Below are 23466 nucleotides of genomic sequence, written 5' to 3' on the forward strand. Positions count from 1 at the left end.
TTTGTTTTGTTAATTAGACATATATATATATATATATATATATATATATATATATATATACATATATATATATATATATATATACACGATTAAACACCAATTATTGTTCAAATGTAAAGTATCTATTATGTTCTGTCGGCAGTGGAGCATCAAAGTTAATGAAACAATGAACAGATGGAGATGAAACTATAGCTCTAGTTGCACCGACAGAAGACTATTACGACTTGATATTCAATTTGTCGTAAACCTTGCGTCTTTAGTATAGTATAAAATAGTATACAACAGTTATATGCATCATAATATTTTATTCTTACAACATAACATGTCATAGCCGTTCTCGCTGTCAGGAGAAACCGTCACAGTAATGTTTAACATATACTTTACATATGATTTAATCTCAAACATTCTGAACATCACCAAAAAATCAATAATATCTCCTTAATTTGTGTTCCTGGACTCGGAAAACAAAATCAAGAAAAAACTGTTATATATTAACATTGCTGCTTGGTGTATTGTTTTCAAAAACAATAGAACTATGCAAAATTGCAAAGTAGCCAAAGGCTTTGTATCAGCAATTGTTTGTATCTATATGTTTTTTATTAACATTCAAAGACACAAAGATAGTCGCCGTGTATCCATAAAGCAATTTGTATTTTTTTCCTGGTCGGGTGCACCAAAACACACTCACATGCACATATAAGGCATTATACATAAAATAAATTTATAAGACAAAAATGCAAAAGAACATTACAGGAACTAAAAGCAAGAAAAAGAATATATAAAAAGGCGATAGCAAATATAACAGAAAATAAATAAATACAAGTTAGCACATTTGCTGAAAGCACGGTAAATCAGACGAACTGAGACCCAACAAATAAACAAAAAAAGTATGTAAATATTAGCATGATTCACCGACAAAAAGTACACTCATAAGGCGAGTGAATCTTGACAGGCCGAGAAAACCTACGTCAACAGTTAGCTTCTTTGGGTTCAGTAATCAAACATAAATTGAAATTTATACCAGGCTGAAGACAATTTAATGTTGAAATTACATTAAATTGCAGGGTTATTTTTATTCATGATTTCTCTTCCACTTATTTTCATGGTTTTTGAAAAATTAAGAATTCTCAACAAAATGCGGAACGCAGTTGCCTATCATTACGTCGCGATTACGACGGAATATTTTAGCCATCTCGGATATTTATCATATAGATATGGAAATTCAGCCAATCAGATGTCAGATTTATTATGATACAAAATAAAAAATTCCCATGAATAAAAAATAAAAAGAATAAAGAATAAAAATGTGACTAGACTTACAACTCGATTGTTATTTTATACTCACTTTGGACGTCACAGTTCATACGTGTATATTGCACTTATATTCACTAACACACAGTAAAATTAGAGTTCAGAAGGGCTAGTAGAAGCATTATATCGTAATATCGAATTTCAAATAAAGAATAATGTGTGACAACAATACTGCTAATAGCGTAATTACTTTGGCAAAATGAAAACAGGAACGTCCGTTTCAATTAATCTTGTTTGATTCAGGAATTAAAGTGAATATTATGTTATTGTGGAGATATAACCCAACAATTCGAGTGTACCAAGACAAAAAATATTCAAAGAAATCCCGATATTCCGACTACTAAAAATAATCTTTCAAATTTATAGAGGGACTCTTTATTTCTATGAAATCATTACGCCGTTATAACAGCCAATCAGAAGCGATTTTAGAAATGGCAACGTCATTTTTACCCAATGAGCTAATAAAATAAAGACAATGAAAATGCTTGTCACATACAAGACTAAGTTATTTGACATTAACGTAAACTCTTCAACCAAACAACAATTTCGCAAGTATCCTTCCACACTTCTCACACTCAAAGGTTATATAAATACATAATGATCTATAGTGTCACAACCTTAATGATGAGAGCGAATATCAAATATAAGAATATCATAAATATTCGAGGTATGCAAAATGGTGGACGTGTATGTCCGAAATGATGACGTCATTATAATATGTGCACAGTGTGTGCTTCGTCTGTCTTGTGAGATTTGGTGTTTTACTAATTGCATCGTCAATATCACATATAATAGACGAGACAAAACACTTTTAGAACACAGCATTTTCCCGAGTTTTGCAGTCGTGTGCTCGCCACTTCTCGCGAGAGTTTGCTTTCAGCAGCCATTTTGTTCGTGGCACATTGGCCCATTTCCAAGACGATTTCATCATACACGATGAGACAGTGGAGAGATTTTGGGACCATTTTCTCAATGTCTGTCATTTGTAGAACAATACTTCGTGGAGATGATTCCCCAAACAGTTTTTCATATCACGTGGTCTTACTGAGCTTCATGGGTTTTGTCGGTGTCTGTCCGTTTTGCTGCTGAAAGGAGATAAAAACATGATTATAACCTCATATAAAATTCATCATTTAATTGACTCATGACTAATATCGTTTCGTCAGTTATTATCGTAGGCGCGTTTATTTATGATAAAAAAAAATACTTATGTAAACAAAATTTTAAATACGAAGTATACATTTGTCATACATTGGCAACATGTTAGGGTCCAAATGATTGCAACTTCGAATATCATAATTATAATTTACACATTTAAAACAAATAATAGTCGACTGTATTCTGAAGTATTACACTTCTATAAAATTATGATTAAGATGTATAAATATCTTGAAATAAAAATTACAATGCCATCTTTAGATCTACTTAACCATTATTTTATTCCCCAGGTTTACCTGCATGTGAAGTGTTTTGTGGACGGCTAATGTCCTCGACTGACAGAATCCTTTCCCACACTCTGTACATTTGAAGGGTTTCTCCTTTGAATGGATATATCTGCAAGACAAAATAGATAGATATTACTAATAAATACAGTAATATGAATCACAACTGATTCAGTGGTTTATGAGGACCCACTGATAAAACTTCCAGAAAATAATGTGTCGAAAATCAACCGTTAAAAGATACCGATGGATAACAAGTTATGTATTATTTTTCATTCTAAATGAGATTTAATTATGATCTGTAGTTGTTTTTAACTAAACATGATTCAAATTGTTCATTATTCATGCAATATACTACAAGGAATATCATCTTATATTGATGTCAATCAGTATTCCTTTTGGTCAATGCATTTAGTCACCAATATTTCTAGATGTATAACTCTTTCTATTTATTTTCAATTCATGTCTTTATATGAACATTCGACATTATTACCTGTGATCCCTTAGATGATCCTGACGTCGGAAAGCTTTGCCGCAAATCTCGCATGAATATGGCCGTTCGTCTGTGTGTGTTCGCTCGTGAATCAGAAGGTTATAAGACTTAGTGAAGTTCCTCCCGCAATATTTGCAGATAAATTCTTTTTTAGTTCTGAAAAACAAAACAGAAATAATATTAATTTCTAATGGTTAAAAACATCTGGTTAATAGTCATTTCTAATTTCCTTAAAACCACTTAAATTTCGCGAAATACTAATTTTCGCGTAATTTTGCGAGCGCACTCAAGCACGAATTAAAATGTTTCGCAAATAATTGTATTAAATATACAATAAAACAAAAATCGATCGCAAATTAATGTATTTGCGATTTTATGCTGAGATAAACAAAGAAAAGAAATATTGTTTACTCGAAAATCAAATGTTAGGATGGTAAATCGAAAGCAAAAATAAAAGGAAACAAACCTCGCTGGTCCTCTTCCTCGGGGTCGTTTATTTGGGGTCACGGGGTTCGCACGGGGTGATGACGTCACTGGACTGAAACTACTGGTCATCGGGTTGTACCTGTTATACGAAAAGCATCCATTGTCATTTTGGTCAAATTCTTATTGGTTTGCATTTTCTCTGAATTAGTCAGCAAAAATGCATTCGGCTAGTGGATGGCATCGGTTGACCTTGGTTGACCTCAAAAAGGTCTTAGAGAAAGGTCAGCTTATATTCTGTTCGGCGGTTTTACCTCACTCCAAGCGATCATGTCAAAGTTCATGTTTTTAAAGTCCGCCTATGCAACGGTATTTTTTTTTATTTATAAACATTTCAAAATTAATAGGAACAGCCCAACCCCTTAGTCACTCCCTGCTTTACTCAGCAATGTAAATATTTAAAGTCGGTTACACATTCGTACCTCAGTGATCCAATATTCATCATCACGTGACTGATTATTTGAGCCTCGATGTCAGTTCCGTCCTTTTTGTCGGTGGCGTCCTCTGTTGCTGCTTTTGCAAGATTGGCGAAGTCAAATCGAGGCTTACGAACTGGCACATAGTCTGTCTTGACTGTAGAAACAACGGAAGAGCGTTAATTAAGTGCTCACATGTCTTGTGATGATAATGTGTGACGTTGTTCTTAAATTATGAGTACAGAGGGACATTTTGCTTTCATTGAAAATTTTTTTAACCACAAGAAACGTCCAAACTCATAGGAAAAATGAAAAAAAAAATCGTCAAATTTATGCAGTCTTCGCCTTACAGACCTCTGTATACAGACCGCCTGCTTATATTATTCAGACTACTTTCTTAAGGTCCCAAATGATCATTTTCAAAAATTTGTACTGTGTATAAAGACCACTTTGCTATAAAGACCATTTTTTTCTTATTCCCTCAGGCGGTCTTTATAGACAAGTTTAACTATATACTGAAAATCAACTTTGCTGTTTTTCTGTCTTATGATGATTGAATTACGCATTCTTGGCTTCATTACTTGTGTTTGAAAAAAATGTGTCGATATCTTTTCACGATTTGCATTCGCTTGCGAAAAATAACTTGGTTTACAATAATTGTTTTATCAATGAATTTAATGTTATACTAATTTCAACAATATGTTCCTCACCTCGATTATTGTTCTCGTCTTTCCAGTTTCGTTTATCGTGTATCGAGTTACCTCCCCTTGGTACAAACGCTGGGTACATGGCTGCTCCCCATTGGTTGAATGTATAGGCGTTGAGCGTCACGCATGCCTGGAGAGGTAATCCTCCTAACGCCCCCATGGAGTGTGGTCTGGATTGACCAATCTGGTACATCTCACTCCAATTGGTCAGAGCGGAAATCGGACTGGCGGAGTACATCGGATGTGGAATGGCCGCCATGGATTCTGGAGAAAATTGTTTACTGTCTTCCACTGATGAGGGATAAACAACTTGTTCTGGAAAAAACAAAATAATCGATATTGTAAAACAAGTTTTTCACTTCGAACGAGATACGTATAACTTTGTCAATGAAATATTAAGTTGTCATTTAAATAAGTGGATATGACATCATTTTTGTCCTGAGCGTCCTTATGTAAACAACACGGACCGCCAAGCCGGGCGTGTCTGCTAATACATTAGTGTGTACACACAGAAATGGATATGATAGTCTAAAGTACTGAATGACCCCAACTCTGAATTTCCACCTAGTCAACCCGGCCAGAGACCCGTAATTCTTGTTTCAGAGGTATAGTACAAATTGTGAGATGAATTCTACGAGGAAAATGAATTAATAAGCGATCTTAAACAAAATCCGTCATGTTGAAAATTTAGCTGCAATATCAAGTAAATATTGTAAATTGCAGATCACAATTATGTAAATATGTGTAAGAATTCACTAAATCGTGTTCCGTCAAGTTGTTCTGGTGCAATAACCTTAGACCAAAAAGAAAACTGCGTTCACATTCACCATGAAATGGAGTAGGATTTGGGCAAGAGCGCAAACAACACAACACATTCACCCCTGAGGACAGATTTAGACTCTTCTAGATTTAGACTCTTCTAAATCAATGACTAGACCAGTCCATTCTGAAATTTTCGGGGTGAGTGGGTTAAAAAATTAAAGAATGTACAAATAACGTATATCTACATATATATTAATATATGAATCTGTTAGCAAAACCCGTTCGATAAATAGTCATTCGGGGACTTATACAAGTCTAGCTGACGGAACAGAGTTCTTCTGGTCCAGCCACCCTAGTAGACTTAATGTTTACCTTCGGGTGCCTTGCTAGACTCAAGAGCACTTGAGTTTTTGTGAATGGCAATCCCAATAATTGATTACCATTTAAAATTGACGAAGTACTTGGCTTTACAGATAATTTTAAATTGATCATCAATAGAAACACTTTAGTTGGGCTTCCGTTTGTCTCGTCGCAATCTCAAATTATAAGCCTACTCGAACGCGCCTGAGTGGTACGTCAGTGGTATTACAAGCCATTTTCCCCACAATAAAAGGATCTAAAAACACTCACGGGACACAATATTTGTAAGTCAACAAATGGGAGACTTGGAGTTGAGAGCAACCGTATTTCACTACAAACTGTTCCTGAGGTCAAAACCCTGACAAAGCTCTCCATGAACAGAAGCTTTGGCGCTATATTTCATGGATGCGGACCGTCGGGGATTATGGCGCCAGGTACGAATGATGACGTCATGATGACGTCACACGTTTTAGGGAAAAATATTCCGTATTTGAATTTCAGATTTGCCTTCTTATAGGGGGTTGGTACTAAATGTTACATTTTGCCTGTGTGTAAATAAAATATCTATAAAATATATGACATTACGCCCACAAATATTACGTTTTTGCATATTACAGAGTTAGCTCCCTTGTGCGTTGGTACTGATTGTTACGTCATTATTTTGTGAGCACAATTCATGTTTTTTTCTCTGAAAAGTATGACGATACGCTCGCGAACACATGGCGCCACAATAAATACCTATAGCTACCCGCAAGGGCAGATAACTCTGTAATATGCAAATACAGAATATAGCGTAAAGATTAACTACATTAGAAATGTTGCACATAAGAAAGTTAAAAATTGTACCCAATATTATATGAAATATCTTTAAATTAAACTAAGTAATTAGTACATCCACTCAAGAGCAAATAACTTAGCAGAAGTAATCAACAACATATTATATAACAGTACCATAAACTAGACTTATGAAAAACAAAGTGCAAGTGATTTTACAATAATAAATCAATTCATATCTATAATTTTAATTTTATTGTTTTTAAATTTAATTTTTGTATCATCCTATTAACAACTGTATTATTAGAAAAAGTTAAATGAAAGAGCAATTCAAACTTTAGATTTATATTATCACTATAAGACGCCAGACGATAAATAACTTCTGTGTAATAATTTACACTATTGCAGCAAATTATAGGTAAAGTAATTTGTAGGTAAAGAATATTGTGCTTCAACATCATCACATTTTTACTAGATATTGCAGGCTTCGGCTGGTGCGTTAGGTGACAGTTTAAAACGAAACAAACCTGTTAGAAACAAAAACTATGGATTTATTTATATAACATTTTTATGACATACATATTAACAACTTTTTCCGGTTTGGAATGACGTGGTTGGTTCTATCTTCACACGACACGTCAGTAAACCACATATAGTCAAATAGGCCGCCCTTTCGTCGGTCGTTGTAAGTGTCAAACAGCTACTCTCGATTTGTTGAAAAATAGGTAAACAAAATAAACTTCCCGTTAAAGAATGTCTAAACAATTGCACATTTCGTCATGCTTTTTATTTTCATAATATCCCTCATAGATCATTTTCATTTTACTCGATGTTGCTTGCAAGTGCATGTTCAACTATTACCGAATTAGTTGTATATATCTGATATTTAACGCCTTAGTAATTATTTAGACGAGGCAAGGTGTTTGCCAAGGATATTACCTAAACCGGTCACCCCTAAACCCTTCTTCAATGCAATGTATTATTTCTATCATATTAGAAAAAAACATACTATAGTACATGTTACGATTTTAGTAGTAGCTAGCTGTTGCCATTAATATTTCTTTTGTTGTTGCCATGGTAATTGTGTTGTCAGTGATGCTACTACTGACATTGTCCAGACTAGTCCTATGTTGAGTGCCGGTGGCCAGAGAAGTCCCGTTTTATCTTGTCCCGCGGACCAAACCTCGGCCAGAGTTTGACAGGGTTCTACCATAACGCGAGATTACATGAGAGTACTCCACGATGAGGATACTATATAGATTATCACATGACCAGCTGTTGCTGCTGCTGAGGTCATCGGAATGGTATCTCACCGGCCACAGTCGAAATGGTATTTCAAAATTACAAATATTAGGTCAAGTGCCAGTGGTAGGAGTAACATTTAGATATTCATTATTAAGACTCCAGCAGGTGAATCGTGATCATATACGCATTGAAAACGTTTAATAAATACCATAGCGATGCATGTCGGCAAATTTGATTAGATAATTGATTATTGTAAGTTTTATGTATGATGTGATTTAACACTTTTTTTCTAAAGAATTTGAATCCATCTTTCAACATAATCTTATTATAATACATGTATGACTGGTATTACAGGGAACACAAAATGGCATATATGGTGTATTTACAGGTTTTTAAATAGAAAGAAAAGGTGTATTTATCATTACATCCATATATATTTTTTGATCCTCAGTAATCGGTTTCGATACTGGCAACCGAAGTTACACTTCACATAAGATTCTCTGATGAACGCTCCCGTCAATCCTGAAATTGCGTTCATGAATGCATGAACTGTTTGGACCTATTCATTGGTCATATTATCGCATCGGATATTGATAACTTTACTAAACGAAGTTGAGTTAAACCTGTACAAGTGATATATACAGATTGTAAGCGAGTATTTTACAGAGATTGTTCATAGAAAAGCGAAATCAGAAATACTTTCTAAACGTTTTAAGTTTTAATAAAGTTTGATTATTACTAAAAAGTTGATTATTACTAAAAAGTTAATCCGCATTAATGTGCAGACAAATATAACAGTAAGTACGCTTTCATTTAAAACTACACGTGCTTTCAATTACATTGGTAATATCTATTATAATCGCAATAATCACAAATACTTTAAATGTTTATATTTTTTGTTTGTTTGAAGATTTATTTGATAAGTATATGTGTTTTTTGTTATCTATTTATTCTTGTTTTCTCAAACGTGATAATTCTTGACTTACTCTTGTTATTCGGAAGAAAATAGAATATTTCAGACGATTAAAGTATAACCTTATGCAACATTTATCAAAACTTTATGTCAAATTTGTACGATATCATTTTGTATACAGTATCGTTAATTAACTGCAAGTATTAAACATTTAAGATATTATAATGATCACTGTTCATCAATTCATCTATAAAATATATAATGACCATTACTTATATCAAAGGTATATCATTCAAAAATCATATCAAACTTTAAAAAGAAGGTTATTGATTACTAGTTTTATTAGTCTGTGTGATATTATGTATACGTATATCAACAATATATTCACAGAATTGTATTTCATGCTTGTTATGAGTGTATATATCTTAAAACGATAGAGGTTAGATAATGTGTTTGTTGTTTTAAATAGAACATTTGTCCTGAATTTTATAGGTCACCTACTAACCTATTCACGAGTTTATTTTTGGACGATTTATAAATTGTGACTACATTATATCAACATTATTTTATTTTTAATATCAATATGGTTTCTATTTCCGTTGATAGGCCGTAAACAGAACAAATAGTTTTGACAACGCAAGATCCGGTTTCCTGAATCTATATCATAACGTTGTCGCCAATATAATAAATCAAAATCGAGATATATGTAAAGAGCAGTTTCAAATGGCTTCTTATGTTTTACTTTCCTATTGTGAAATTTTGTTTGACAGTTTAAACAATATCTATGTTGAAAGAAAACTATGATATACATACACATACATTTGAAGCTAGAATTGGAAAACAAGCTAATGGCTTATAAATATTAATTCCTTTGCTAAATTCTGTTAATTACATCTTAATGTAATTAGCATAGTAAATAAAAAAAATGTTTATTTCATGTGAGCGTACTTATATAGTTTGTATACAAACTTAATTAAAAAGATGACTTTTGTAACGAAACTTTAGTAAAAGATACAAGAATATTTATTTAGCGTCGCATAACAAGAGAACCCTAGCACTGTAAGTGCTGTATAGCTCATGGAGATTAAAATTGATCATTAACAAACTTATATTTCAATATTGATATTTGTGTTAAGATAAGCATATAATTACAGCAATTAGCAATTAGTCAAGTGATATCATGTGCATCTGGTTTCAGAATATTCAAAGTACATTGTAATTGAGCTTTTCGCTTATGTAGAATGAAGAGTGCGATATGAGACACAGCGTAATTAATTCAATTATAACCAAAATGTTATTCTTTTATTTATTTATTTTAAATTAAATGCCGATTAAAACAAGTTTTAGTGAAAAGCAAATAAGCTTACCTTTAAAGCGTTAAACACAAATAGTACAGAAGTCTATATTTGAAGATGATGAAAAGTTGTCCACTTAAACCGGAAAACACCACTAAAATTGTCTGTTTAAACACTACTGACCAGTGGTCAATATGATCCTTCAAATAAATGACCCAGGTCAAGTCTTAAACATCCAGTTTATGTATTTTAAAGTCCGTCTGTTCACCTAGGATATTCCGTAAAAGACTAAAATCCTATTTTAATATTACTCGGGTATATGCTAATCCAGTCTCTGGCCTTTAATGATATGCGGGCCAATTAGAACGCTCGACACAAACCTCGTTTGGTTTGATGTACATGGTCTCTGATAATTGTCAACTAAAAACAATCTGCGATAAATTTCATGCTGAAATCGGATATGGTGTTACCGACCGCCCGGTACTAAATTATAGGAGTATAACAGTCAGTCGAAACAAAATTATGTCAGCTTAATAAAAACACATACTACAAAAAATTGAAAGTCATACAACTTCTATTTACCGAAGAGAGTCGCCAATTCTAAAACACGTATGACGAAATAATATCATTCTTCGAATTCTGATTCATTAAAACTTGTTCTTGCTCTCTGATTGAGTTTATAACTTTATTTTATGGTGTTTTTATCTAAAAGAAAGCTAACTAAACTTTGTTTAGTCTGGTATATAAATATAAAAGCTGCAGAGCCGAAATTGATATGTAATTGAAGCCGAAACCACCGCGCAAGGCGATTGGATAGGTCGGCGATTAAGGTGGTTCGTCAAAATTTAATAGGCATTGTTTAACTGTTTCGACGATTATTAATCAATTAAAATATGTAATGTTTAAAGCACATTCTGCGTTACTATCAAATGTACGTGCATTTATATTTAGAGGGCGAGTTGTAGGTTTAGGTGCATTCTTACGACTCAGTGTCAATTTACAAGATGCAATTATTTAGTAAAAGGTTTATTACATGAGTGTTATCAATTTTATTTCAGTAACCATTTGTTTCAATTCGACCATTATACATAGATATATAGAATTTATCTGATAAAGTGCATGATTTCATCTCTTATTCACAGATTTCTAAATTTATTATTCGAGGTCTGATAATTTTCTTTTAATTTTGCGTTAATTCCCCGCCTGATATTGATTTCCTATAATACACTGAAGTTTGTTCCCTTTATGTAATGTTTACATGGGATTGTGACCGTGTCTTTTCATATGTAATTGGAATTCCACCTAATTAATTGTTGAAGTGAGATCTGATTCGATGATACAAGAATCCATAAACACATATCAATTCAAAAATGCAAACAAATGGTCATGCAGTATGATGCTATCTTGCTTATCAGATTCAATAACTATAATTCTCTACTGTTAGACCGAACCATAAAAATAGAAATAAACTAGATTGTAAAAAATGGTTCATTATGACTGATCATTCGACCTGCCCTATCTTATTTGTGAGTTTTCCAATATATTTAATTATCGCGTACTGATAATTATAGCATGGTAAATGCTTATGAAATATAATTAAATAAAGCGTTTTGAAATTTCAGAAAAAATTAATATCATTTAGCCATACTACAATGTAACTGATTAAACAGCTTACAAGATCATATCAATATAAAATTAAATATGTTTTCGTGTATGCAGTATTTTCTGCAATGAAAAAGATTACAAAATGTCAATACGCAGTTGACACAAATCTATAGATCGCGGAAAAGGGATTTCAAATGTCCGGAAGGCGATCAAAGAATTGACCATAACTGACCCCTGGGGACCGGGTTTTATCCTCAAACTGACCATCTGGCTCCTGTCCACTCTAATGTATTCACACGGACATCCCTACGTCTCCAACTCTTGTTTTCACGCGCGGACACTTCGAGTTTGAAGTGGAAATAAATCGCCATTTCGTATGTCTAGCTGAAGTGATCTATGGTGACCACCGACTTTGTCCGGAGTGGTGGTCAGCATCAGCTTCTGTGGTCATCCAATGAAGATGATAGACCTCGGACAGTCTGTGATCAGTATATTTATGTTTCAATTAAAAGGACAATTATACACGATAAGGCGTGAAGATATGTACAGGGTCGGGGAAAGAGGAAAGGGTGGGGGAGGGGAAACGTGGAGAGGAGGGGGTAGGGAGGGATTAAAGAATGCCGGGGAGACTGTAAATCGACACTCTCGAATCTTTAGACTCTCATTTTGATATTTCTCCCAGATGGGTAACAACTATTTACAGATAAACACAGATATTTAGTCTTATTTAGACATTCAAAAATAGAAAAAAAATCAATACATTAGAAAAGTATGCCTTTGAATATTAAAAAGCATAATTGCTGCCGAAAAAAATACTTCTGTATATACCATCATATCGGAATTTTAACTTAATGGAGTTCATTCGTGTACTTGACATGCTATACATATTTTTACACTTCACAAGCTAGATGTATGTGTTATAATGCATCGCATGTCTTAACTATTTTTTCGCGTTTTAAGTTGCAATAAAGCGATATTGCAAACCCAGTAAAGGCAGTATCCTGTTTAGATGTTTTTTTTTTGTTTATGTGTAATTAGGGAGGAGCTAATTTCACGAGAACTTAGATCTCAAGTTCTAAAGACCCTGTGTCTTCAGTTTATGACAGAATTTATCGAGACACTGTGTTTTCAGGTATTGAGAGAACGTATCGGGCCATTGTGTCTACAGTTTATGAGAGAATTTCTCGAGACCCTGTGTCTCCAATTTATTGAGAATTTTTTTCATCGAGAACCTATGTCTTCAGTTTATGAGAAAATTTCTCGATGCCCCGTGTCTACAGTTTTATGGGAGGATCCGGCAGAAACATCTGTTTTATACGTATGTTATATATACAAATAGTGCGACAATTTAGATAGGACAGTAACGTAAGATGTAAAACTCTGTAATTTTTGTGTGAAAATAAGAATAATTGTTGCAAGTTTGATATTAGAACAGCTAAATCTGCCATGTCAAACCCCTCCTCTTCATATATCTTATCTTAATCAAAACAATATTGCTCTAGATCCGGTTGTTTACAGGCGTACATAATTTTTGATATCAACCTCTTTCGCTGATAATCATTGTATATCGTAAATATACATGTAATATATACGTCTTCCAGATGTTGTCATTAAATTGAATTATGCTCTAATCTCCTTGTTTTCGGCGCCTCAATGTAATACACAGAGGAATATTTTTTCTCTTTTAACCTGTTATCAGATGTCGCAAAATCGCATAATTTTCCCACTCGATAAGAATAATCCAATTTTCTCAGACACTCCAAAAGTCTGTGACCTTGTATACTGTATACATTGGGATATAGAAAGTTTTTATCAAATTTTTCCTTTGACACTTAACATGTATAAATCATTTATTTTCTTGATTTATGAAAATATGTTTAAAATCAATTCCTTTTTGTCTGGATGATAAATATTGTACGTCACCACTTTAATAGTATTTTAGAGTAGAATAAATATGAATTGAATAGTAATAAGGACATTGAAAAGTAATATGTAATGTAATTTGACGTTTTGGAATGATAATTAACAAGTCATCAGAATGATCAGATAGAAAGAAAATACATCGTTTATATTAACTCCAACGGATAAATGTAGCTAAAATTTAAAAAAAGAAAATCAAATTTCGATTGTTATCGGTATTACATTTTTCTGATCGAGTTGCTATTTATCGTATTTTATGCATTAACACAAGATTTCAATAAATTCATACCAAATATCGAAATAAAAGAAATTCTATCAATATACTGTATTCAGCAAACTGAGACTAATATCAGATTGGATTCTATTCAATGTCGGTAAATTTCAATTAACAAAAATAAGGTTATCAGCACATACCTTGGGTATTGAATCCGGACGCTATTCCAATATAGATAGATGTGAACAAGTTTGTAAGTTTTTGACACTCGTCGTGAAATTCATGATGGATTCCATTTCATTCGTATTTGTCCGATTTACCAAAATATTAGAAAAGATTTTTTTAAAGATATTATTGGAAAACCCGCTCTCTTTAGGGTTATCAAACTTCTATGTTCTATAAATGTAAAGGAATTAAATCTGTTGAGTAGATGTAATGCAATTACTGTAATGATGCTGACCATTCTCCACTACATAAGAGCAGTGTTCTGTATGTACATGTATGCCAATTATATTGGAATCATATTCTAATATTTGTGCAAGTAATCTGAAAAACTCAATACAATTAAAAAAATGAAATTTGAATTAAATCGCATAAAAAATACTTTATACTAAATGTTTCAAGTAATATTGCAGTAAATAAATTTCATAAATATCACACTAAATAAATTTCATAAATATCACACTAAATTAATTTTATAAATATCACACCTTTGCTTTAATAAATAATCTTGTAAAATAACATATGAATTATTCATATATTGGTTTATTGTATTATAACGGCGCCATATAATTTGTGGTATATGTATGTATAACTGCATTAAAGTCAACAAGATCTTACCTATTGAACGATGTTCTCGCTTCATATCTCTATGAGCTCGGATAAGGAAAGATTTTGGCATGGCGGTAAAATAGGGTCCGTGCGAGCTTGTAACTTTATGATAATCAGGTCTGAATTGTTGACCCTTTATATATATAGCCCCAGAAACAGGGATACATTCCCTGTGTCTGAAGTCACGGCAATTTTATGTATATAAGCAAATTTAAATTGGGTGTAATTAGCAGAAACAGGTTGGCATATTTATTCATCGTTGATCACCACACGCGCGCGCGAGCCTATTGGGTACTTTTAAACCACAGTAGAGTTTACCTGTAGGTCAAAGGTCGTCTGACTCATCTTTACAGGTAACTGTCCATTCCATATCATCAATATGTACAGTAAAAGTGTACCTCCGAATTGGTGTACCGCCTACCCACCCACCCGATGTCCGGCAGTGGGTAGTTTCACTTGTGGTCACTGTGGTCACTTTTGAGTCCGGACAATGGCTCCTGATTCTCCGGACAATGGCCGAAGTCATAAGGTCAACATCGCTGTTGAAAAGCTTTATTTTATGACCACTTGATTATACAGTGGGTAAATAGATCTATATACTTGTAAGAATGACACTATTGTTCAGACAGGGGTCAAGTTGACCAGTACAGGCGGTGGTCAAACATTGCTTTATTTATATAGAATTTGGAGAAAAAAAATACGTATGACTTATTGCATTTTAGTTATAATTTGATTAAATATTTTGAACAAAACTGAATGAGGCTTGTGTCATTTTAACCTTCCTCCTCTGGAAATCCGAAGTACCCGAAGAAAAACTATCGAACAGCGGTCAGTACTATACCTGGCAACTGCCCCATATAGAATTCGGGATTCGAACTCTCGACACAGTGATGACATATAGGGACATCTTACCACTTAGAACGAATATACGTACCCGGCCAACTATACCTTTCGGCCGGGTACGAATTTGTCCCTATGTGTCGTAGTGGATCACTGCCTCCGAAAATCACTCGGGTACAGTTTTCTATACTTTTTTGTAGGTTTCCAATTATTTTATGCGTATACATGCATTTACATATTATTTTTGTCAAAAACAAACATAACTACCATTCTTATTATCTACCGTACCGCTCACAAGACGTCAAATTCATAATTTGTGGACTTGCCGTATAAATACCCTTCAGAAAGACCTCCATATGTATTATGTAAAATAATAATGCCTCGATGGGAATTTGATATTTTATGTGGTTCAGTTTTATTACCTAGTAGGTTGGCGATGTCAAACAAGTACGATAAAATGCCAACAAACTTTTTATAATGGGTTGCCTGATCATTAATTTGCTCCATTAGCAGTAATAGGCACCAATTGGAGCTCTAAAGACGACACCATTTTCTGTCTAAAAGTCTTTTGTGCTACAATATTGCAGCTACTTACCACTCAGCCAACGCTGACCCAAAAGTTTCATCAACTATTAAAGCTTCCTCTTTCAATGAAAATTGTAGTTTAAAAAGAATAGCCATATTAATATTTTACTTTTCCTTTGCGCTTGTTTGTTCAAACGTTATCTATAAAGAAATAATTAAAGACACTGTACAAGCATTTAGAAATGTATGTATTATTTGTGAACGAATTTACCTGTGACATATTCTGGGGACAAAACGATGTATAAACTGCGTTTAATAATGCAAAATCAAAGTAGCATTTCATGATTCCAATTTAAGAAATCTTTAAAAGTAGTGTCATTTGACAAACGATCATCAAACTACGTCAAGCTAACAAATTTTATTGACAGCGGAATATATAGCGTAGAAAGCTAACAATGCTTTGTTAATGGGTCAGTAACTATATCCTTTCGACGGCCGGCAGGATTCGAACTTGACTCAATTTTGATAGTAGGTTATAACAAATGCCATCTATGAAAGCAGTTTGCATCTAAATTTCGGTTTGATGCCATTTTCACGATGATAACAAACAGTACACACTACAAACAAGCAAAAACAGTCACCGGAAGTCCCTAAAGGTCACCACGCACGGGTCATGGGAGGCAGTAACCTGCGCGTGGGACTTTTTTTTTTGAAATCGGTGCTATTTTCCCCTTCCTTTTCCCTTTCTCTCTATTTTCTCTTACTTTGATATCTCTTCTATCGTTTAAGACCATCTGCATGTCTGTATCTTGATAATTAAGCTCACAACGACAGGTTTCCGGTCACACACTAAAATCCGGATTTCAGACCTCTATTTTCGACTTATTTTGGCATGTTCAAAGGTGATATGTGACGTCCCTGATGCAATGACCGAATCGATATTGACATGCTATATAGGGATGAACATCTCCTTTTCAAAAGACTAGTATTTAGTTTTAAACGGTCACTTTGGGCTCCAGAAGGGTGCATGAAATGGGGCAAATGAATAATTACTCATAAATACGTTACGGCTGTCCAAAGGATATAGATGTGCGGACAATTACAATACCGGAAATGGATTGGCCGTTAAAGTGTCGCTATCACAGTTAAATAATGATGATGTACACAAATAGAGTAGGGTATATCGACCGGGTAGTTAATAAAGACCTGGTATTATCATTATATACCCCTATATAATGGTCAAACACACCCGTTATTTCACATGTCAGATCATAGAAGTTACATGTGTACATGTTTATATAGCTATATAACGGTCAAGCGGGATGTTGGGTGAGTTACGTGTAATGACCATTCTCTTATGGAGAAGTACTAGTGATTAGTTTCAATATATTTTATTGTCATATTAGCAACAGGTCGGGGACAAGTTAATTCAAACTTACAAACCCATTAAAATTTACAACACGTTAAAAGATGAATTCATATTTTAAATATCATACCATAATAAAGAGGACCGGAGAAGAGAGAGGAAAGAGATGGATAGATAGAGAGAGAGGGGGGAGGGTTGAGAAAGGGAGGGGAGAGGGAGGGGGAGGAGAGTGCATGGATATAACATGAATAGTTTGCACCTTGTTGATATGTACATTTTAACAATCATTTGAGATAGGTTTTATATGTGTAATGAAAAACTTACCACTACAGCCGACATTTTATTAAAATCTCATGTGATCCTATATACACAAAATAGATTGTCCAATTAAGACTCATTAAACAATAACGATTAAGTGATATAGATCTAAACGATAAAATGTTCAGTCCCCAATAAGACAAAAAAGTTTTTTTTTCAAATTTTCATGTTTTTATTCACTCAGACACAGTAAATGTATCAGAAGAGGTAACCATAAACAGGCATTTTTCTGGCCTATTGCAGTTTTTGTGCATTAGTATACTATAAGAAAAAATAAAGGAATCATATATTATAATAGTCAGGATGTTGAGTAAATTAATGGTCTATCTTTAGAATTAATTTTTACCATGGAGACAAAATATCGATTGTCAAAATCTCAAGGAGAACCGGCGTCACTTTGTCAGTCATTTTGTCAAGACACACATGAAACAAATATAGTTACATGATGTAAAATTAATGATAGAAACTACAAAAACTATTCAAATATCATAATAATGTAAAACGTCACATCTTTAATATAAATGTAATTATCTTACAATCGTAATTATAAAGTAAAACAAAATTAAAGATTGAATGAGTTGATAAATGTGTCCATCGATGTTTAAAACAAAAACTTCTATATTAGAGAAACAAATTGAATCGAGGCACGTACACGAACACCTGTGCTCTGGCAACACGTGTGCTACCTGTACACAAGAATATAAATCATGTCTGAATTCTTTGTCTTAAATCGAAGGTTTTTTTTAAATGCTGATGAACGTGCAAACGCAATAATCTAAATCTGAACACAATAGAAAATAAACCACAGCTAAATACAGCTGAATATACTTTGTTAGGTCACTTCATTTTTTAGGAATTTCAACTGAATCCCTTTAAAGATGCTCAATCGCCGATTAATTGAACAATATCTAATATTTAATCGTGTATATATGTGTCTAATTAACAAAAAAAAGTACATATGAAAAAATAATTTGCTCCTGGTGCATGCGCATTCAGTACTTCATTCCTTTTTGCGGGACGCAATTATTTATTTTTAATATTTTTATCTTAAAGTTAAATAAGAAGCTCAAACTTTTTAATGATGGTAAAAGTGTAAAGTGAGTAACTGTTACTGAAGAAAAACACTGATTCGTCCTGTTTTTGCTAGAGAAAATTTACTAGAACAATTCGTCAGCGGTGCACATAGCATCTTTAATGGCCCACTACCTTTCCGGAGCTTCTTTAAAACATTGATAACATCAGAAAATACATATCGATGAGGTTACAACACCAAACATATGCAAGATTTCCTGTGTAATGTATGATAACAGTGGAGAATGATTTCCACGCGGTATTTAGGGCGACGGCGGGAAACATGAGACGACCCACGTTATGAAAATTAATTAAATTTTTCAGATGCTGATGATAAATATAGTATTAACGCTTAATAACTTTTGTGACTCTACAAAATCACATTTTGTTCTACATTCTCATTTCAAAAATTGAGTTCGGTTCGGTAATGTAGTGGGCCTTTAAAGATGATTTACGTTAATCCCAGTGCATCACGATGCTGGATTATAAATGAAATAATGTACTGTAAAACTCACTGTTTTCTCGTAAACTATGTTTCGCGTCCTAGTCAATTGCAAAGTAGACGCGAATACATGACTTCGTTATATTTACGGTTTGCACAATGAATAATATTTAATTATAATTTAATACAGATTTCCATTTCTGATTTTAATTTCTCGTGCGCCATGTTTAACTAGTCCTCTATTTCTCGAAATATCGTCAGTCAGAACTGGACTTACGTCAGTCAAAACTGGACTTACGTCAGTCAGAACTGGACTTACGTCAGTCAAAACTGGACTTACGTCAGTCAGAACTGGACTTACGTCAGTCAAAACTGGACTTACGTCAGTCAGAACTGGACTTACGTCAGTCAGAACTGGACTTACGTCAGTCAGAACTGGACTTACGTCAGTCAAACGTACGTCAAAACTTACGGACTTAGTCAAAACTGGACTTACTGGACTTACGTCAGTCAGAACTGGACTTACGTCAGTCACTGGACTTACGTCAGTCAGAACTGGACTTACGTCAGTCAGAACATGGAACAGTCAGAACTGGACTTACGTCAGTCAGAACTGGACTTACGTCAGTCAGAACTGGACTTACGTCAGTCAGAAACTGGACTTACGTCAGTCAGAACTGGACTTACGTCAGTCACTGGAACACTGGACTTACGTCAGTCAGAACTGGACTTACGTCAGTCAAAACTGGACTTACGTCAGTCAGAACTGGACTTACGTCAGTCAAAACTGGACTTACGTCAGTCAGAACTGGACTTACGTCAGTCAAACGAACAGTCAACGGACTTACGTCAGTCAGAACTGGACTTACGTCAGTCAAACTGGACTAGTCAGTCAGTCAAAACTGGACTTACGTCAGTGGACACGTCAGTCAAACTGGACTTACGTCAGTCAGAACTGGACTTACGTCAGTCAGAACTGGACTTACGTCAGTCAGAACTGGACTTACGTCAGTCAGTCAGTCAGAACTGGACTTACGTGGACTTACGTGACTACGTGTCAAAACTGGACTTACGTCAGTCAAAACTGGACTTACGTCAGAAATTATTTACAAATATAGTTACGTAAGGAGAAATAGTTTTGACTTAAGTCTGCACTTTTGCTTTAAGAAATTGGAGTTTGATAAGCATCGGTTTCAATGAAGTTATTTGTCTTTTTTCGGAACCGTCTTTTTCGATTATACGCGTAACAAATTCTGGCTGATATAATCTTTAGTTGTTATGATCATATAACACTCGAGCTTTACAACCGGTGGTTAATCGAGTCACACAGTTTGAGATAAAATCGGCAGTTTCCATCTTTAGGAGCGGTATTCATAAATGAAGGCGTGTGATTCCGTATCCGGAATACATCTCACCGTCATCACCTCGTATTTTACATATGACTTTAATTTGCAGAAAAAAAATTGGATTCCGCGATTATTAGCTTTATTATGACAGAGTGAGTGTTTAAATTAGAAAATCTGCGTACAAACGATCAGTACGCCATAAGTCCGATAGACATAAATAACTTTGGAATCGGAAAATCAGAAGTTTGATTTCCGGATTTAGTCTTAATATAAAGACGAAGTCAGTACCAGCTTACAACTGATATTTGTAGAATTGGGACCTGAATGAGGTTTATTAAGTTTTGTCTAGATAAATTCATCATTTAGATTTTTTATCATAAATTCCCACACACCCGCACCACTACCCAACTTCCGCAGTTCGATACTTGTAGGGATTATTTATTTTATTACCACGAAGTAACATTAAAATCTCTCCAATATCTCCAATCATTTTGTAACAAAGTTGCATTAATATCAGTATCGGTATGTAGATTACGCACATCTACACTGTAATTATAATTATTGCCACAAAACTTAAAGGTCCACTATACCTTTCCGAAACAGCTTTTAATTTTCAAAATGGGAATGTAAAATGAAATTGATAATTTCATAGATTCACAAAAGTTATTAACTTACCGTTAATACTACACTTACCATCACCTTTTAACAGTTTATTTTAGATAGATTAAATGTTATTTTTCATAACGCCGGTCGTTTGATGTTTCCCACCGTCGTCCTAATTACCAGACGGCACACCTACGACATGAGTCTACACTGTTAACATAGTTTACGCAGGGAATCATGCATTTGGTGGATGATACAACACCTTCTTTGGCAATTAATATACATTTTCGTATATTACCATTGCTTTTAAGAAACTTTTATGTTTTGTTTCGCAAAGGTAGTGGACCTTTATATAATTACTAGTAATTGGTTTCACTGAAATCGCCCCAGTATAGTATTGGAGGTGTAGTCAGTCAATAGTTGTGTCTACTGACGGACAACTTGAATTTAGTGTTTGGGTGGAGAATTCATGAAAATGCAGCTCTATGAATTTGGAAGTTGGCACAAGTATTGCATATTAATACAATACATACATGTATACGAGGCATTTTACCTCACCGATAACTTACACACGGGCAATTAATTTCTATATATAAACTTTGTATTTGTTTACTGAATAGTACAGAAAATAGTATTGATGACGAAGAATAGGATCGTGAGCATTCCGACCGAAAATTAGTTTGATAAACTAAATAATTCCCGAATTCTGGGGATACCATTTCCGGAATTGGCTGAATTAGAAGAAGTCACGTTGGAACTGGGTACCGGGAATATCGGCACACAGTAAATAAAGCTTATTGGTAAACACTGAATGTATTATATATGTTTACTGTCGCCACAGAAGGGGCGGTGTCGACACTGTATCTACCTATATAGACTGAAAGTATTACTTATCTATGTACAGTTCGTACCATATATAGACAAAAGGTATTAAGCGGTACTTAAACATAGATACGAAACATGAATATTCTTGTTCAGTAACAAAAACGTTCTCCAACATAGTGTTTTAGATAGTAGGTCAACGTAAACACTGTCTCAGATGGGATTTACATATATTAAAAATGTAGAAGCGTTGTGAAATGTAATTTTCGAGTCATGAGAGGTAACGATTCTATATACAGTATTTATACACGCTACACATATCTTCCCATGCTCAAAACTTGACGATATAACGTCAGTGATAGTAACCCTGAAGTATCGAGGATGATATTTTCTCGAAAAAGAAACTAGTCTTTTTGATACAAATGCAGTGTACACAGGCTCAGATTACAGTACCAACAGATACAATTAGTACCCCAGAATCCTCACCTGCTCTCATCGAAAATGTTCCTCTCATACCTCTTAGAAAAGTTGTACCAAAAGTCTGATACCATATTCAGTTAAAATCTGCCTCGTGTCAGTAAATATCAAAACCAATTCAATTTTGTTTCTTTGGTACTTGGATATTTTTGCTGGTTTTTTTTATTTATTTATTTATTTTTTTTTCAAATTCGATACCCAGAAAATTGGGATTTTTTCTTTTCTTTTTCTCTAATTTATCTAATTATCTTTTTATGACAAATGTCGGAGAAACCATTAACTATTGTGTATGTGTGAGAACCAAACTTCATCTTAGGGTTCACTTTATTGTACATGTAATAAAAACAAGTAAAAAAAAGATTATTTTTATGACACGTGTTAGATGCAGTAACTTGTTGAAATGATTAAACAGCACGCGGATTTTATATTAATGTTGTTTAAAAATTATACAGTACTTCTACGGTAATCTGCTGGAGATATCACGTTAAGATAACTAACACAATTATCATGCATAATCATAGCGACATTATGATATCCTGGATGTGTTGGGGTACATTTTTAATGAAGTCATTCTCACGAACGCCACTTGTCTACAATTCATCTTAATCGCTTTCTTTATATAAAAAAAATAATAAAGATACTGTCAATGTTAGATTTGATTTAACATATTTTATTGCAAATATATACAAAAGGATTGGGTACAAGTTTTATGCAACTTATATTGCCACCCTTTCCAAAATACTGAACAAATACAAAACATGATATGCAAAGTAATGAAATATATAAATATGATTAAATAGTAAATAAGAACACTTTGGAGAGAGAGAGAGAGAGAGAGAGAGAGAGAGAGAGAGAGAGAGAGAGAGAGAGAGAGAGAGAGAGAGA

The 23466-nt window shown here is 33.8% G+C and overlaps 1 protein-coding gene across 3 annotated transcripts; it reads right to left on the reverse strand.

The window, feature by feature from the left end:
- Positions 1–285: 285 nt before the first annotated feature.
- Positions 286–14883, reverse strand: LOC138309062 (protein odd-skipped-related 1-like). 3 transcript variants are annotated; one of them, XM_069250191.1, is made up of 7 exons: positions 14781–14883; positions 4856–5167; positions 4152–4302; positions 3713–3811; positions 3247–3402; positions 2766–2865; positions 286–2393 (listed from the first exon to the last, which is right to left on the reverse strand). In XM_069250191.1, the coding sequence occupies exons 1-7, from the start codon at positions 14839–14841 to the stop codon at positions 2343–2345; spliced, it is 930 nt and encodes a 309-aa protein (XP_069106292.1). In that variant the 5' UTR covers positions 14842–14883; the 3' UTR covers positions 286–2342. The 3 variants fall into 3 exon arrangements, with proteins under 3 accessions (XP_069106292.1, XP_069106291.1, XP_069106293.1); XM_069250190.1 differs by having other exon boundaries at positions 286–2396; XM_069250192.1 differs by lacking the exon at positions 14781–14883 and adding an exon at positions 10274–10475 and having other exon boundaries at positions 286–2396.
- Between the last annotated feature and the right edge of the window lie 8583 nt (positions 14884–23466).

The sequence above is a fragment of the Argopecten irradians genome, chromosome 15 (genome assembly GCF_041381155.1).
Source record: "Argopecten irradians isolate NY chromosome 15, Ai_NY, whole genome shotgun sequence".
Lineage (NCBI taxonomy): Eukaryota > Metazoa > Mollusca > Bivalvia > Pectinida > Pectinidae > Argopecten > Argopecten irradians.

Excerpts from the sequence above, each read along its gene's own strand:
- LOC138309062 (XM_069250190.1), bottom strand. The coding sequence starts at position 14,841 with ATGCCAAAATCTTTCCTTATCCGAGCTCATAGAGATATGAAGCGAGAA. Across the intron at positions 3,812-4,151 it reads ATGAATATTGGATCACTGAG|GTACAACCCGATGACCAGTA; the intron begins GTACGAATGTGT and ends TTCGTATAACAG. Across the intron at positions 3,403-3,712 it reads CGAGGAAGAGGACCAGCGAG|AACTAAAAAAGAATTTATCT; the intron begins GTTTGTTTCCTT and ends TTTGTTTTTCAG.